The sequence below is a fragment of the Solea senegalensis genome, unplaced genomic scaffold (assembly GCF_019176455.1).
Source record: "Solea senegalensis isolate Sse05_10M unplaced genomic scaffold, IFAPA_SoseM_1 scf7180000014214, whole genome shotgun sequence".
Lineage (NCBI taxonomy): Eukaryota > Metazoa > Chordata > Actinopteri > Pleuronectiformes > Soleidae > Solea > Solea senegalensis.
The window spans coordinates 1-18,045 of NW_025320994.1; the positions used below are offsets into that span (position 1 = coordinate 1).

Consider the following 18,045-nt stretch of genomic DNA (forward strand, 5'->3'; position numbering starts at 1 on the left):
ACAGAGGGAGGGAGGGTGAAGTATTCAAAGAAGGCAGAAGAGGAAAACACAGAAGAATAAATACACTGAAGAATGATTCCACAGTGACAATAGATGATGGTACGAGTGACCCGGAGAGAGAAAGAGACTGATGTGAGCGAGAGCATCAGGAAAACAATAAGGAAACTTTTAAAGGCTGCAGAATCACAAGGAGCAACAGAACAAGGAAGAGATTAATCAAAATCAAGAGAGATCACTTGGGAGAAAACATGAAGGGAAGAAAAATGTAAAAGAATGAAACTCAGAAGAATGAAAAAAAGTAGAAAAAACGTCAGAAATTTAGACAGAGCCAGGGACCGAGCGGCAGAGAGAGAGAGAGAAGCTTTGCCAACTCTATAAAATTTCCTCATCTCCCGGTGATAATAGCACTGCATAATAAGCCGATTTAGCAGCTCAGTACCAATAAAACACCCAGGTGGTGCTCACTTTTCCCAGCTTGATGGCGAAAGCAGAATCTGTTCCTCATTTGCTTCTGTTTGCACTGTACTCATAACGCTGTGGTACGTTACGACCCTGGAGGAAGAAGTTCAGAGAGTGACGATAAACATTCCACTGTACTTCACAGTTTACACTGTAGTAGTGTCTACAGTGGTTTACTTAGGCTGTTGATAGCTTTTATACACTATATACAGTGTTGTAATGTACACATACTTTCTTACTGTACATAAGTACAAAATTCGTGTATCTCTTCTTTACGTTGTTATTTATATTTCTAGCAACTTCTGCTTTTACATTTCCTAAATAAACTGTGTACTTGTACTGCAATGCATTTCCCCTAAATATCAGAAGAGGAGTTGGTAAATGCTCTGTATTTATATGCCCAAGGACACATCGGCATGTAGACTAGTGTAGCCAGCAATCCAACCCAGAACCTTACAGTTAAAAGATGACCCCTGAGCTACCATAACTCAATTTTAATGCCTCCCTTTCTTAATACTTTTACTTCTAAAACTTGAGTACATTACACAACTAATGTGTCAGTAAATCACTTTTGATACTTAAGTACAATAAGTGTCATACACGTAAGTCTTTTACAAAAGTATTATTGAAAAAGGTGACTTCAACTTCTTCATTTTTTGGTAAGATACTTGTACTTTTACTCAAGTATCCCTTTTAGGTACTTTATACAAGACTGTGTATATACATACAGTATATATATATACATACATACATACATATACACAGTATATTGATTTATTTTGATACAATTTACAAAATTATGAGATGGCTGATTTTTTTGCATTTACAATTAAGGGAGGAGTTCCTCAAGGTACCACCTTGGGACCCATTCATTTCAGACAGAGTTGTTAATTGGTAACTAAACATCTGTGCAGATGACACTAAATTACTCTATGTAAGAGGAAAATAAGTTCAGAAACCTGATACCTGTATTTCATACCTATGACATTATTTTGACTTTTTAAGTATTTAATTAAATTGCAGTTTTGTTCCCCGGTGCCTTACTATACTTGTTTTGATACAGTTTAATTATTATATACAGTATGACATGATGTTTGCCATCTTACTACTGTATAATATCACTTATTCTTATTTTGTTGACATCCTTATAGGAACTTTTTATAACATTTTGGTGCCTCACAAGACATTTTTTTAATAACTTTTATATACATAAATAAACTATGGCATATTCCCGATGATTTTGACACTTTTGACTTTTTACCAGGTCTTACCAAGTTGGGAGCTTATTTAAATGTAATATTCATAAGGTTATCCTTGTACATATTTAAAGCTTAAAATCCCCTGCTGCTCGGTACAGATTCCACCCAGTCCCACATTTTTCACTCCTGTCAGGGGGGCAAACCTCATAAACCCAGACGGACGTAAATTGAACGATTATATGCTTCACAGGTCGGGAAAAATTCTCCTGACCTCCTGGGTTAATGAAACCTTTTCAAAAAACACTTCTCCCCCAAACTTCGAGTTGTAAACAAAGCCCAAAGTTTTTATTTCCTCTGCAGCTGACATTTCCAGGATATAGTGTTTGCATCTGAAAGTGACTGTGATGAAAAGGAAGGACAGAGCTATGAAATGCTGAAAACCTCTCTGATTTACAGGCAGCTGCTTTTGTCTCAAACGGGAATATCTGGGCCCTGTAGAGTAACAGGCTTTTTATTGTGTTTAAGCTTCAGTCTATTTATTATCCTTGGCTTCAGCCGTCACGATTAACGACGCACACTACGATGGCGCACTTTACCCAACTCAGTCAGTGTTTTGTCTCCCCAGTGACAGACATTTTGACTCCACATTGTAGTCAGGTGTGGGAATGATCCCGCTCAGTGTTCAGTGAAAGTGGAACACCTGTGTGCACGCCGGGGGCCGCCGTGCCGAGCTCCAGAGAAGAAAACAGGTTTTCCACAGAGAGGAGGTAATGAAAGCTTTTCATCGGCGCTCCTTGATGAGAGACTGTCGAGATAATGTAAACAGGCAACAAAGAGGAGTACAGTACGTGTAATCTCTCATTTTGCAGCTTTGTTGCTCGTGAGTTGCTGCATTGTTGTTGAACAGAGTCTCCTTTCAAAGCTGCCTATTTTTAAGCGCAGGCTCCCTTTTTTTTCCCTCTAAATTCTCAATTCACCGAACCTCAGTTAGAGGAGAAAACAGCTCTTTAAGACGCTTTCTTTTGCAAGAAAAAAGTCATGTTTCCAGGACAAGAATGGCCTTGTTCAGCGCAAATACCCCACGTTTGAACCGTCGCCAGTAAAGAGTATAAAACTCGGCAGGCACGTTGTCACAACAGCATCTGAAAGCAACTTTGTGATGACTGCTTGTTGGCACCGTGTGAGTCCAAACTTTACAGTGGCTATAACTAAGATTGATGCTGCCCCCATAGCACAGGGTGATCATCATGTATCTGCAGGGGGAATGATGGGCTTTTAGATCAATACCAACGGCTCAATGAATACTTCAGGTGGATCAGGGATTTCTGGCACTTTAGAGGTTGTTGGAGGTAAAAACTTAAATTATGACTGTGGCTCTGTGAACTACGCCTGTTTACAGACACCAAGGGAGGTTAAGATACTTGTACGTTTGGATCTTGTACTGATTAGTACGCCAGTCCTATTACAAAAGTCATTCTTTCAACCATTTCTGAACAACATTCAAAGTTCAGTTGAATGCCACACACACACAGCATCATCACAGGTGATGATGCATTATGTGGCATGAAATTCTTTGATTTTTGGCCAAGCCACGATTGCTCGATCGGACACATCCGTCACTAAGACAGGGATTCGTAAAAACTCTCATCTGAAAAGTCTGAAGCAAGCGTTTTTTACGAGCCTAATTTGGCCAAATTGATTAGGTATCTTCCAGCGTCTGTCGACTTTATAGCACAAACGTTTCCAGAAGGATACACTAGTATCTCGGTAGTTTGCATCTAAATGCCTTTTCTAGTCTAGGTGATGTTTACCCATTTGCAGCCACCAGGAGCAATTTCGAGTAAGGGTCTTTCCCAGGATTGAGTCTGAATCTTCCGGTTGGAGCGCAAACCGCTCTACCACTGAACCACAGCTGCCTGTATTTTAGTTTGTTGCTGTGAAAATCATCACGTCTGACGGGGAAGTCTCTTTTCGCTTAACTAGTTTTGTAGTCAAGACCACACAAACCAAGACCAAGGCCATAAATAGTGGACTCTTCTTGGTCTTGACTTTTCACCAGAACCTAATCACGTTCCTGAGAACTTTTTAATTCCACCACAGGAACGAGGAAGTAAATGGAAGTACTTTGGCCCAAAACTGACCCTGCTCAGGGAGGAACAGTACTGGAGCCATTGTCATGGACATGGAGGTTGCACTGAGCGAACCCAGTTGTGCTTCAGCGTTTGATTTGTTGCAACAGCTTGTAAAATCTCCTCACATTAAAAAAAAATAAATAAAAAAATCCAGCAGGCCACGTGTTTCTAATTCAGCCTGAAACCAGATCTGAGTGTGATGAAAAGAATCGAGGGTTGCTGTCGTTTTGTCGCGTGATTGTCCCGACGCACTTCCATAAGGATCCGATACAGTTTCAATGGGATCAGTGTGAGCTCTGAAGTCAGTTAGCGACGCAACAGCTTTTCCTAAGACATCACACTCATTTGCGTAATTTCCTCCGGTCTTTCACCGCTGTGGAACCACGGCCTGCAGGAACTGGTACTTTAAGTTGGGTGGAAATGGTCCTATAATGTAGTATTATCTCATGTCTTAAGAAACACGGCACAGACCCAGTGACGTTGCAACTTCTCGGTCGACCGGAAAAGTTTAGCAAATCTTGTCCAAAAATACACAGCAGCATTTCATCGGCCAAGAGAATCAATGTGCTATTTCTTCCTTTAAAGACCCTTTCAAGGACATTTGATCAAGGTTCAGCTACAACACACATTTCCATTCTAAGTGCTTTAATTGCCGCCGTTTCCTCTCTTGAATTGTCAGTAATTACAAAGAGTTTTTTTTTTTAAAGGAAAAAAGAAAACACCTTTTTTCACCTCACTTTTAACAATGTTCCTCTTACTGGCAACTTCGGGTCAATCTCATTTGAAACCCGCTCGGATAAAACGCTCTGCATGACTGCACTTTGGTCATTATTAAAAAAATAAAAAAAAATAAAAAAGGAAATGGATGGATTTAAATTCTCTTTTGTAAAAAATGACTCCACTTGGCTGCCTCCGTACCAAATCACTGCTGGCGCTGATCCGGAGAAGCTGACTGTTTATTCTTGTGTGGATGCCAGTTTCCCAGAACGCCAATTAACATTGAGAGAATAAAAAGTGTCTCTGATGAGATGAAATGTGCTGTTCGACTCTGTCACTCATGTACCTGCTCAGTGAGGTGGACAAAAGTATTGGGACACATGACTCTCATACCAATAGGGGCCGTAATTACGTAATACATATACTGTACAGTACTTTAGTATGGAGTTGAACCCCCTTTTCCACTCTTTTTGGAAGACGTGTTGAAGTGTTTCTACGTGAAATTGTGTCCATTCATTCTGTATGCTATAAATAGGCCCGAGCCACGAATGGGAGGGGCCGAAACGGCTGCTGGCACAAATATGTGCGAGAAAAATATCGTCATCCTTCAGATTATTATTACATGCATGGATTTACGGTCAATTTTGATCGGGTTAGCCAGCATAAAAACTCTTTGCATGGAGGTCAGCTCTGGCAAAAATGCAATATTGGCATAGTTCCCAGACCTGTGTGTTGCTCAAGGGCTCTATAGCGCCCCCTAAGGTAAAAAAGGGAGGCAAAATTGAGTTCTACCGAATTGCCCGAAACTTGGTGGGAAGACATTATGGAGCAAGACGAACAAAAAAGTCAACTGTAACCATGGCCTCATCGCAACAGGAAGTCAGCCACTTTGAATGTTGGCGTCCATTTTGGTGACAATGTAAATGAGCTATGGACACGTCAAAGGCGAAAAGTTGTCGAAAGGTTTTGCAGATTCAAAATTCAGGTCAGGGAACTACTGCACTCCCCGACTTGCATGGGGACACTTGATTGGGGACGCGATTCATGATTGTGTGCAGTCCAATTCAAAGTTGATATCAGTATCATTTCTTATCAACAATTGTATAAATGACATTGTAGTTCTATAAACATGTCATCACTGATTCAGAACTGTTATGTATACTATCAGCTCCAGGTCTCTCCTCTGTCCCTGTTTCCTTTCACCCCAACCTGTCTAGGCACATTGCCGCACATCTTTGAGTCTGGTTCTGTCAGAGATTTCTTCCTGTTAAAAGGGTTTTTTCCCTTTACTGACGCCTCTAGTGTTTGCTCATTATGTTTCTCTTCTCTATAATATTGTAAAGGTTGTAAAAAAAAAAGATCCTTTGCCACAGTTTCAACGTCTCTATCTGTCCAAAAGTGAAAACACTGAAACCATTCTCTTATTTAAAAGTATACTATGGGCTACTACCATGGCTTTACAGGATCTAATGTCCAGGATGTAGGAAAAAAACATGACCATGTCAGAGTCTTGCACAGTGATCAGTGGCGCTAAAACACAGCATTACAATACGCAGATGTGATTTTCTGGACATAAAGACCCAGAGTCGCGTCCACGGCTCTGCCAGACGGCAAATAAAACGTGAGAGTGTTCGCATTCTTTGTGATTTCCTCCTTCCCAAGAAAAGCGTTCCACACAAGGACACGGGGATTAGCATAATTGATAATTACCTGGAGCCAGCTGAGAGCCATGTGAAGGCAGCTTTTCAGCGCAGCACAACAACAAAAACTGCACGTTTCTGTTCTCCTGAGCTAAAAAAAAAAAAAGGAGAAGTGTTTTTCTGGAGTGGAAACCTGTTTGCACATGGCATTCAGGTCCGTCGCAGTCTCCAACGACAGCAACTGTCTCCATGTTGTGCTGCGTTGCATGGAGGCTTGTTAGCGCTGTATCCAAAACAAGGGCATGGGTGGAGAAGAACCAGATGTGGCCACTGGCAGCTGCTCCATGAGAAGAATCTCCGAGCTTGGACAGTGCACATTACATGACATCAGTGCGGCAGATGGTTTACGCATTAACACCCACCCTCCAACAGCTCACAGACGAAGGCCACAGTGAAGTTTAAATCCCACTTCAGCTGCTCCGTGTCACTTCTTTCCCTGAATTATTGGGTGATGGTGATTACGCCTAATGTGTTCTTCAAACTGAGTGTAACTACTTTGTCCAGTCCTCGCCATTTGGGCCCAAAAAAAATAAGTCAAAAATTGATTTGAAACGCTGCTGTTCCATAATACTATTCATCAAATTTTGAATTTAAGTGAATTGTAAGGGTGAGTCCAAGGATCCGGATTCAAGTAGCTTATTATTACGTTAGCGTAATCTGGTGAAACTGCATAAACATTTGTGTTCAAATAGATCAAATCATCCTCTCTTACATGAACTGAGTGAACTGGAGGGTGGACGTGATAGCACTGGCTCACATGCTTGTTCCACTTCAGCGGGAGCCGTGTGTTGTGACGCCGGCACTGTCCTGGTTTGTCCCCGTTTGGCCCCGGTGTCGTCTCGTGACCCACATTGAAGTAGGTATTAACCTTTGTGATTACTAGGGCTGCAACTAATGACTATTTCAATAGTCGACTAGTCACGGACTACTGTAACGACTAGTGGACTAGTCAGATTGCAGCCCTAGTGCTCACATGGCATGGATCTGTTCTGCAGATGCACTCTTGGTAAGTTGCTGTGGAAATAATACACAACTCCTTATATGGACATCCTGGGTGTGTGTGTTTTTTCGTTGAGTCAAAGGTATGAATTGTGCAGAAATCACCGAAAAAGACAGTTTTTCTTCTATTTCGTTCATAAAAACAAACTTTCAATGTTACGTGCTGAAAATAAGGATATAAGACACTATATCAAACTGTCCAGGGTGTACCCTCGCCCTATGTCAGCTGAGATTGGCACAGCAAACACCCGCGACCCTCCTATGGAGGATAAAGCGGTAGAAGATGGATGGACACTCTATATAGCTCATTTTTATAGCCTCTGTTTATACGTTTTAATATAGTAATGGAAAAGCTCTGTGTTCTATGGGTTAACAGCAGAGCTTGCGGTTTCACAGCATCAATACAGGGTAAAAAAATCTATAATTCACTGCCTCGTGCTTGTCGTCGTCGTCTGCCGTCTGATCGAGTCGCAGTTTACATCGACGTCTGTCAACACTAACAGTTTGTCAATATGAGTGATTCTCGTCAATAACTCAGACTCTGAGTGTAATTTTATACGATAGTCAAAGTGATTTGTGGATTAAAACTGACGGAACACAAACGTCAACACTACACTTTTTTTTCAGGGTCTGTTTTTATGAGATTTCTTTTTTTCGAGTCTGTTTTAATGAGATTTCGTTTTTCAGGCCTATATTTACGCGATTTTTCGGTCTGTTTTTACGCGTTTTTTTTTTTCAGGTATATTTTTACGAGATTTTTAAGGTCTGTTTTTACACTATTTTTTTTTCAGGTATATTTTTACAAGATTTTTTGGGGGTTCTGTTTTTATGAAATTTTTTTCAGGTCTGCTTTTACAAGATTTTTTTCTGGGTCTGTTTTTACAAAAAAAAAATTTCCGGGTCTTTTATGAAGAGATTTTTTTTCGGGTCTGTTTTTACGAAATTTCTTTTTTTAGGTCTGTTTTTACACGATTGTTTTTTTGGGTCTGTTTTTACAAGATTGTTTTTTCGGGTCTGTTTTTACAAGATTTTTTTCGGGTCTGAGATTTTTATTCCAAGACTTTTTTAAATACACATACTGTATTTATACTGACACACATTTTTAATCCAGCAGCATTGATGTACTTTGCAATTCACTAGTTTCAAGATCAGTGCAATTAAAGTCAATTTCATACATAAAATCTGCTCAAAATTGTTGATGTGAAGAAATTCTCTCCTTGCGTTTTGTACGTGTGGACAGATGTCAAATGAAATCTGAATGGTTGACAGAGGCGAACAAGACCTTTATCATTTTATTATTCATCTTAAACAAATGCAGACATCACTGGAGTTTATGGACCATGTTAGTCTTGAGATTCAGGGTTAGGTATTTTTGACAAGGAGAAGACAAGCGTGGCTCACAGAGGACACGTGTGCAGCAGGTTAAGGTTGTGTGTTGTTCGCCTCACAGGAAAACACAGCAGCTCCTGCTGGCGCTGACTTACGCTTTCATAACCTGAGCTCAACGGCACAAAGCCAAATATTACAATTTGTCACACATGCGTGACAAATTCAACAGATGTAGACATTAAGACGGTGGTGAAAGATCATTCTCTTTGTCCATTTTGCTGTGAGTGTGGAGATAAATGTCTGAAAATGTATGCATGGAACTCACAGGTCAGGGGTCTCACACTCCCTGGTGGCCAATGAGCATCTAGTCTGGTCAGGAGGGGGCGGGTCTAGAGAAAAAGTGAAAACGGTTGTTTAGTTAAAACTATCACAGTATTCTATTACATTACACACTGATTTTACGGATTTTTTCGGGGGGGTCTGTTTTTACGAGATTTTTTTTTTTTTCGAGTCTGTTTTTGAAAGATCAATTTTTTTTCGGGGTGTGCTTTTAGGAAATTTTATGTGTTTCGGTTTCTGTTCGTTTTTTTCAGACCCTGAAGAATTTTTTTTTGCTGGCTGCAGAAAGAACTTAATTTGAATGCAAGTTAGTGGTGAAATGAGTCTTTGCTTAATATGTGATTGACAGCTGGAATTGTCCAATAGGAGAATTCATTTATGTCCATCACTCACTAAATAAAGTAGGGAAAGAGTTTCTCAGCAGGAAAGCAAATATGTTTATTAAGCACTTTAATATACATCAGAAAATTCCACTTCATATAATACAGGAATTCTTTTTAACTGAAAGTCGAATGTACATGGTAAGCTATTTACAATCCAACCACTGACAGTCAAATCAAAGGTGACAGACAATACACAGTCAAGACAAACAAGAGAACTTCTCAATAAGACTATACACTTTTGTTTTTCCAACACTGTTTTCTCGACTCCATCCTGCCTTGAATCCTTCTATTTAACCCTTCATGGCATAACATTAGAGCTACCATAGAAATGGAGAGCTGGGAGCTTTCACTAGGGCTTATAAGTGTTTGTGCATGCGATAGGTTTGCTGATCCCCATTCCGCCACCCCCTTGATCCCGGTTAGCGGTGAAAAATAGCTCACTGTTAACGGCGTGAAAAGCCTGCAAAAATATGACACAGCCTGTAAACGCTAACGCAGCTCCACAGAGTTCATGAGAAACAGATGTTTGGTTCCCTCAGTGCCACAGTCGAGCACCTCCTCCCCTCCTTCTCCCGCGGGGGTTAAGTCCTGTTGAGCTAATTTTCAGCTCCGCACGGGGAGGAGAGGGGGGGTCAGAGTGTGCCGTTTCAACTTTGGCATTACAATTTTTGCATTTCTAACACTTAACCACTCACGGCTACAAGCTGAACCCCCTGGTTTTTGTGACGAGCCCCTGAAATATCCACAAGTAAATCACTCAAAAGGAACCACGTGACAATAAGAAAACAAAAAGCTTGGGTTTTTGTTTCTCTTGCATTGCAGTAGGTTATACACGGAACTCAGGACAAACGCAGACAGATGCACTGCGGTCACTTGAAACTGCTGCGTTTATAGCACCAAACTTTTGTTACCGGTACACAATGAGTTATTTTAAATATTTGTTTTTTTTATGCATCACAAAAACATAAACACACATAAACAACTTAAAAAAAAAATCCCATAGGGACAAAATTAACTTTCAATGGATCTCGCTCTCTTAAGATATTTGTAATAATACAGAGATGCACAAAGCGGACAAAAAAACCCAAGAGTCCAAACAAAAATAACTGCAGGCAACGTCTGAACACAGCACCATGATAGAGCTAATGCAACACAAAAAAAATGCAGCAAAAGTGGCTTTTTTTTCCAAAAATAAATATGCTTGTAACTGCCATTGCTATCAATATATTACACACAACATAGATTGAGCACACTGATCAAGGTTAACACAGATTAGATGTGGCGGGGGTCTCTAGAAAAGGCAGACTATAAATGCGCTTAAGTTCATACCATGACATCAGTTACTGCTATGTCCTCTGGTTTGTGACAATGTACTCAATGTTACATTGCTGTCAGTGTGACAAAATAAAATAAAATAAAAAAGACAGAACAAACATGATATAGAAGAATAAAAAAACAAAAAAAAAAAGCGTTGGATGTTTGTTTCAATTTGCTGGATGGTACGCGACGCAAATAGAACAAATGCATGTCTGTCGTTTTCATCTTTTTAAAAGTGCATACACTGTTTATTAAATAGCATTAACATTAAATTAAAAATGATAGGTTTGCATGAATAAATGAAGAAGGCTGTAACAGATGTAGGCACATCGAAGTATCAGTTCACATAAGCCTCAGGCAGAAAATCCACAATCTTCCCCAGGTATTATATTTAATCTGATAAACAACAACAACAACAACAACAACAACAACAGAACAGAAATGCAGGTGAAAACAGTTGCTTTGGCACAATCCCTCCGATGGTCTGCGTGACGAATGGCGTTTCAAGACATCTGCAACGGCACAGGAATGATTCAAAGTTAATGTTTGGTTTGGGAGGGAGGGGGAGAAAAAAAATCAGCTTCTCTAGATTGAGATTGATTCTCCGTGCGAGTCTGATGAAATCCAGCTAATGACGGCTCTGAGTACAATCCAGTAACAACTCAAGGTCTGTTATTAGTCTCTAAATTAGCCGCTGTAAAATGAAGTATTATCTACATTCTGTCACCCTGGCCTTAATTTCAACTTTACAATACTTGACGCACATACTGGAGGGTTTAAGTGTTTCTTACCAGCTATAACGGAGTCTCCTTTTTGTAGTTAAACCCAGGGTCTGATCCTTCAATCTGCAGTTTCAGGGCTTGTTTAAGGCTTAGCTCGGTTTCCCCTATGGGATAGTTCTCTAGAACATCCTCGTGGCCTCTGTTCTGTGCAGTCCGAGAAACTACCCTACCCAGGAAAACCTGATTACCCTGTAGATGATAGTTGGGGTTGGTCATGATGCCGTTTCTCTTCTTCTCTGCGCAGCTCTGCTGCTGGATAAAGAACTGATCCTGGACTTGTCCCCTCTCCTGCTGAAGTGAGCCGCCAATCATGATCTTACAGTGGGGATCCTTCACCGAAATGTTGGCTACTGATTTGTTGAAGGCGATCCGCTTGTCAAACTGTGTCATCTCATACTCCAAAACTTGCCCTTGCGTCGATCCGCTGTTCTTGTTCTTCTTCTTGTCCGAGCTCTTATTGTTTGATGTCCCGTTTCCGCTCTTGCTTCCCTTTGTTGATTTGAGACCAGGTTTTAACTGAGACCAGTCAAAGTCATTGGACGGAGACGATGGCTGCTGACCAATGGACTTGGTTGTTGAGGAAGGGGACACGATGGACTGCCTGCTGCGGCTACGGGGCAGTGAGTGCTGCTGGATTTGTTCTGTGAACGTAAGTCCGTGAAAACTGTCGATCGGCACGGTCTGCGCCGTGGCCGTCGATGATGTCGTTCTCAGGGACGAGTTCTTTGAACTCTTGAGGGAGTTGTTTGACAAGGAGGACTTTTGCCTATCTACAGTGGAATCGGGAGATTCTGAGGGCGAACTGAAAGCATGGACGGGTCCGTTGTTCAGACCACGTCCAGATGATTGCAGATCTCCTGCACCGGTGCTGCCAGAACTACTTGATTTAATGGTGAGGGACTGCATTTTCCCAGTCACTCCTAATGGTGTTTTTTCTTCTAAAGTGTGTACAGGAGAGGGACTGCAGCCGTTTAGCGTTGTGGCCCCATACTTTTCCAGGAGTTTTATGATCATTGAATGGCCACCTTTTGCTGCCACTCTCATTGCGGTGCGTCCAAACTGGTCAGCGTGGTTGGGGTCAGCGCCATTTTCAAGAAGTATTTGCACAACGTCAATGTGACCCTCCTGTGCGGCTATGCCTAGTGCTGTTGCCCCCTGGTTGCATGTGTGGTCAACATGTGTGCCACTCTCTATCAGAAACTGTACGGCTTTCGTGTGGCCTTGCCACGCGGCAGACTGGAGGGCAGATCGCTTCTCATTGTCGCAGGCATTCACATCAGCATGATAGTTTATCAGCAGCCTCACCATTTCAACATGTCCTAGCCAACAGGAGACGTGTAGGCCCGTTCTGCCTTCAGTGTCAGAAGCTTCCACATTTGCCCCGTTTTCAAGGAAATACTCCGTCATGGCCAGCTGATTTTCAAGTGCCAATATGTAGAGTGTTGGACGCCCATCTGCGTCTTTGTAATCGATATCCCCTCCGTGGCTCAGCAGCAGTTCAACAATGTCCCTGTGGCCTTCCAGTGCAGCCACCCTGAGAGCATTCCTCCCATCATATCCCCTCTGGTCAATGCATGACTTGTTTTCCAGAAGAATTTGCACACAGTCATAATGTCCCTCTTGTGCAGCTAATATCAGCGGTATTCTACCATCGTTATCTACCTCTGTACAACGAGCGCCTTGCTCGATGAGGGCATCGCACACTTGGCGATGGCCCTCGAATGAAGCCATGTGAAGCGGGGTCCAGCCTGCGTCATCCCTGTGATTCTCGTCCAGACCTCTGTCCAGCAGAGTTCTGACCACCTCCACGTTACCCTGAGCAGATGCGATGCTCAGCACAGTCCTTCCCTCGCTGTCGATGCTGTCAACAGCAGCACCCCAGAAGAGTAAGGTGTTGACAACTGAGGCGTGGCCCATTGATGCAGCAGCAAGAAGAGGGGTGCGGCCATTGTTGTCCGTGTGATCCACATCGGCTCCGCCTTCCAAAAGCAGATCAACTACATCGACGTGTCCTTCATAGCCAGCCACGAGGAGGGGAGTCATGCAGTCTTTGTCACAGTGGTCAACCTCTGCTCCCCTGTCGATGAGAAGGCTCACCACAGACGCGTGACCTTTACTTGCAGGCACACAGAGAGCAGCGACTGAGAGGGCAGTCCTTCCGTCCACATCTTCATGATTAACTTCAGCCCCATGGTCTAAGAGGTGCTCGACAATCTCTCTGTGCCCCATGTAAGCTGCAGCAATGAGAGCTGTCCGTCCTTCATTGTCTGCTTTGTTGACCTCAGCCCCGTGCTGCAGCAGGTTCAACACGATATCTTCATGACCTCCCCAAGCTGCAGCTCTCAGAGCGGTTCTGCCATCAGCATCGGTACAGTCCACTTTGGCACCGGCGTAGAGCAGAGCAGATACAACCTCTGAATGTCCACCCCAGGCTGCTGAGCGGAGGGCCGTCCATCCATCATGATCCGTGTGGTTGATGTTGGCCTCACAACCAATTAGGCAGTTGACCACTTTGGTATGGCCCTGCCTCGCAGCAAGAGTAAGTGCTGTTTGTCCGTGGTTGTCCTCCAGCTCCATGTTTGCACCTCTGGAAATGAGCAAGTTGACCACATCGAGGTTTCCGCTGTACGCAGCGTTGGCCAGCAGAGTTCTTCCACTCGAGTCGCACTGGTTCACTGATGCCCCATTGTCAAGCAATGTCCTTATCGAGTCCTCCCTTTCCAGGGCCTGCTGGACAATACATGAGGCGTGATCGTCCTCATTGTTAACATGCGCTCCAGCTTTGACCAGAAGCTGAAGGACTTCCTGCTCTCTTGGTATAGATGTGGTGAGAGAGTCTTTAGCAGGAGTTCCATTCCAAACCATCCAAAGAGCCAGGTTGAACGGCTCTATCTGCAGATTGGAATTGACCAGGTGTAGTGCAAACTCTTGCACCTCGAGTGGTTTTAGCTGCTTTGCTCTGCAGGTGTAACTCATCGCCAACATCCTGTGTCCTTCTGCCGCATTGCACAAGTACTTCTGGGTGCAATGCTTCACATCCAGTAGCCACTCTGCAAAACTGTAGTGAAACAGGATTTTAGTGCCCCCAAGACCATCGACTAACAACTTGGAGAGAATGTCCATCTTTTTCTGAAAGTCCTCCATAGTCGTGGTCATATTTTTGGTCCAGACTGCATGGTACAGTTCTTTGACTGTGAGTGGTCTGCAAGTTGCCAGGATTACGTTTAGGATGGGTTGAACTTTGGCAAACTGTTTTCTGACAAATAGTCTCTGGCAGAGCCACAGGTAGAGGCCATTGAGCGTGCCGGGGATGTCGCGTATCTCGCGGAGCATGATGAAGTTTTCCACCACTCCGTCCAACACGCGCTCCAGGTAGAGGAAGCAGCCGCTGCTTTTGATGTGAAGTTGGTTGAGCATCTCCGCGGTCTCTTTGGTGAGATGCTGCCTCAGGGCCTCCTCCTGATCCAGCCTGTGGAGGATGTACTGCTGCACATCCTTGACAATGTAGGCCTTTCGTAGATCGTCGAGGCTGATTTTGCGGAAACCTGAAAGAAAGAAAAAGGGATATTAGACAAGTCTGAAAACAGACACACAACGGGGCAGACATCTAGAAGATACATATGGTGGGGGCAGTAGAAGCAGTCTTAGTTAACGATGATTAGCATTAATTTCCCACAGTGGCCCTTGAGTAATTATCCTACATCTGACCTTAAGATTATAACCAGTGTTTATCCACTGCTCTTGTATCTTTGGATAATTAGATTAGGCCGACCTTTAATTTCCAAACGCATAGGATAATTAACAGTAAAGCCATGGTATTAAAGAAGAGACTTTCAGGGGAAATGAGGGCGAGACCCCCTCTGGCTGCTGGAAGCAGACACGATCAGCAGGAGTTTGCTATCCTTTCAGCTCGTAAAGCACCGCTGACAACAAAGTCACGAGCACACCAAACAAAACACGGTGTTAAGCAGTGAAGACAAACAAAAGTTGTAAAGTCTTCAGACGCTTGTACTTTATAAACATGAATGAAATATAATTCAAAAATATCTCTGTGCTCTTGCTTAACCGTGTACCACTCCACAACAAGCATCACCCTTTTCAAAAACTATTTGACCCAGAAAAAAACAACTTGAATGCCTTTCAACACTGAAGCCTGCTTGACTGGTCACTCAACCCATCGACTGAGTGCAGAGGTTATTAGCGCTCTGTCAGCAGGAGCAAATCTGCAAAAAAGAGCTTGAGATGTATGGGGGAGAGCAGAGGGGACATTATTTCTACGCCTGTAGCACATCAATTGCCTGTAAAACATCTCTCCAATGGCTAACTTATTATTGTACTAAAGGCTCCCAGCTCAAATCTTTAGAAATCCTGCTGGAAAAAAAAGAAATTATCACAGTGGGTCTTAATGAATAATCTCTAATAGGAATTCCTCCGCTAATGTGCAAGAAGTGAACTTTATGCACATTAGCCGAGGCACTTTAACTTTTAACTTCCCTGCATGTTAACACAATCTGTTTGTGGTGTGCATGTGCAGCCTGCAGCCAGAGGGCGAGAGCATTTCTGCATACTTTTATTTACAGTTCCCATGGTCCTCGAGGGTTCACTGGGACAGGAAGAAAAGAAAAAAACAGTCACACACTCTCTGTGTTATTGACATGCAGTCCCGCACCATTAACAGTGACTTACAGTCCTTGTACAGCTAATGCGTCTGCAGCATTTGCATTTGACTCGGTGAATCAGTGCACACTTACTGTGTATGCCCGGCTGAACACCACCTCATTAAGATTGACTTAAAAATTTTGGTAATTAAGGTTTCGATTTTAGGCTTTTTTCTTATTGACTGAACATTTTATGTACTCGGAGGTCGTGAAAAAAAAAATCAATTCAGCAAAAAAAAAAAAGCGGCAACACTTTCGTCTAAACAGAGAAATGTGATTGCTTTGATTATATAACACTTTCCCCTGTATATAGTATTAATGGGACTCGACTGTTACCGAGTCTGGGTCAGAGTTTTGTTACAGGCAGAAAAGGGAAATCTTATTCCACACAGGCCTGGTGGTAACTGCAACTGGAAGCCAGATAACCTGATGAGTTTAACAACAGCAACAACAGCACTGACAGTTTGGACTGCAGATCCTGGTAAACAGAGGAGCAATTGGTTTGTCTTTATCATCTGCTCCTGGGTTTGTTCAAGATAAGCTTGCGCCCACTAACAACAACTCACAGTGATCCCTCTCTGTCTTTTAAGACCTTCATTGTATTTCAAACTGCGATAAAACAGGACTAACACTAGCAATCACGCCAGCGATAACGACTACACATAACTTATTCTTTTACATTCCACCATTTTATTATTGCCTGTGCCTGTTTTCACTGGTTGTTTTCCAATTGCACATCTTTTAATAGATGCCCCGGGTTAATTAGTAGAAACATGCCTTTTCTTAACAGTATATTCACTTAAGAAAGTAGTTTGGTTTTCGTATCGTTTAAAAAATGTGCCTTTTATGTGTATTATAGGCAAGGACCTTGCTTTATGGAGACGGGCACCTTGCACCGTTACGACTCTTAAGCAGCATGAAAAGATAACAGCCAAAGCACAATGTTTGCATTTTAAAGTGGAAGGTTAATGTGCAAACAAAGAAGAACAGCATCCTTTTATGTATGCGAAGGCCATCGTAGCTTCGTTGACGCACTAGAGAAAAGAAGGAGTGAGTGGAGGGGTCCCCTCTTTAATATAAGATTGTGTTTCTCTTTTACTTTACTATTTATGTATTAATCTGTGCACTCACTGGAGTCATTTTGCTGTACTTGTCTATCTAAACTATATCTTTATACTTGACAGCTTTTTTTTCTGATTCTTTTCTTCTGTTTATGTGGATTAAGTTAATATAATGCACATAAAAATTGGGCTAAATGATAAGTACCAATTACCTCATCGTAAAACATTTTATGGCATACTTTTTTTTTGGATTAATCACTTCATAATAACAGGGTTCATATGGACAGAGACGTGTCGTTTTACAATGCAATATACACCAGAGCGAACCCCAGATTATCACTTATTCGTTCTAAATGTCCAGGTCTACGATTTAACTAAAGGGCAGCTGTGCAAACAGTTTCAATTGATAAAGCTATAAAGTATTGCTCCCTCGCAATTGTACAACATAACTGCCTGATAATTACGACAACTCAATGACCCTAACCCACTTTTATTCTCTGTTGCCGGTGGCTGTGCTGCATTTTTCCCACCCTCCATAGTCCCTTCTCTCACTCCACAACCCCTGCAGCAGTTCACACGCTTGAGTCACTGCCATTACCAGGCATATGGTGAAGTAGCTATAGGTAAATGTCTAAAGTAATTCTATCTTTAAAGACTAGGAAAAAAAAACATTAAAAGATGGCATATATTTTTCAAAAAAAATCCCTGACTGATAAATCATTGATGACACAAGCCTGGGAATCTGGGGACGTTAACTTTCAGGTTTGTATCAAAAGATAGTGAAAGACTTGAAGGTACCACATGACCCTAATGTGCATTCCTGTTCCGTGTTCTCACCACTTTGCTGGCTCAAACTTCAAGCAATAAAGATCATATTTCGTGCTGTCATCAAAGGACTTTTCACTCTTCCTCCCCTTTATTTCCTCCAGCCTTTTGTTTCACCAACTCAAAATCTAGTCCAGAACCACAC

General features: G+C 42.3%; 1 protein-coding gene across 1 annotated transcript; it reads right to left on the reverse strand.

Moving 5' to 3' along the window:
- Window positions 1-9,654: 9,654 nt before the first annotated feature.
- On the reverse strand, window positions 9,655-14,911 carry LOC122760951 (ankyrin repeat domain-containing protein 50-like; the record flags this gene model as incomplete). Its single annotated transcript, XM_044016151.1, has 2 exons — window positions 9,655-11,086; window positions 11,366-14,911. A coding segment is annotated over one exon (3,543 nt), but the record flags the coding sequence as incomplete, so codon positions are not given.
- Between the last annotated feature and the right edge of the window lie 3,134 nt (window positions 14,912-18,045).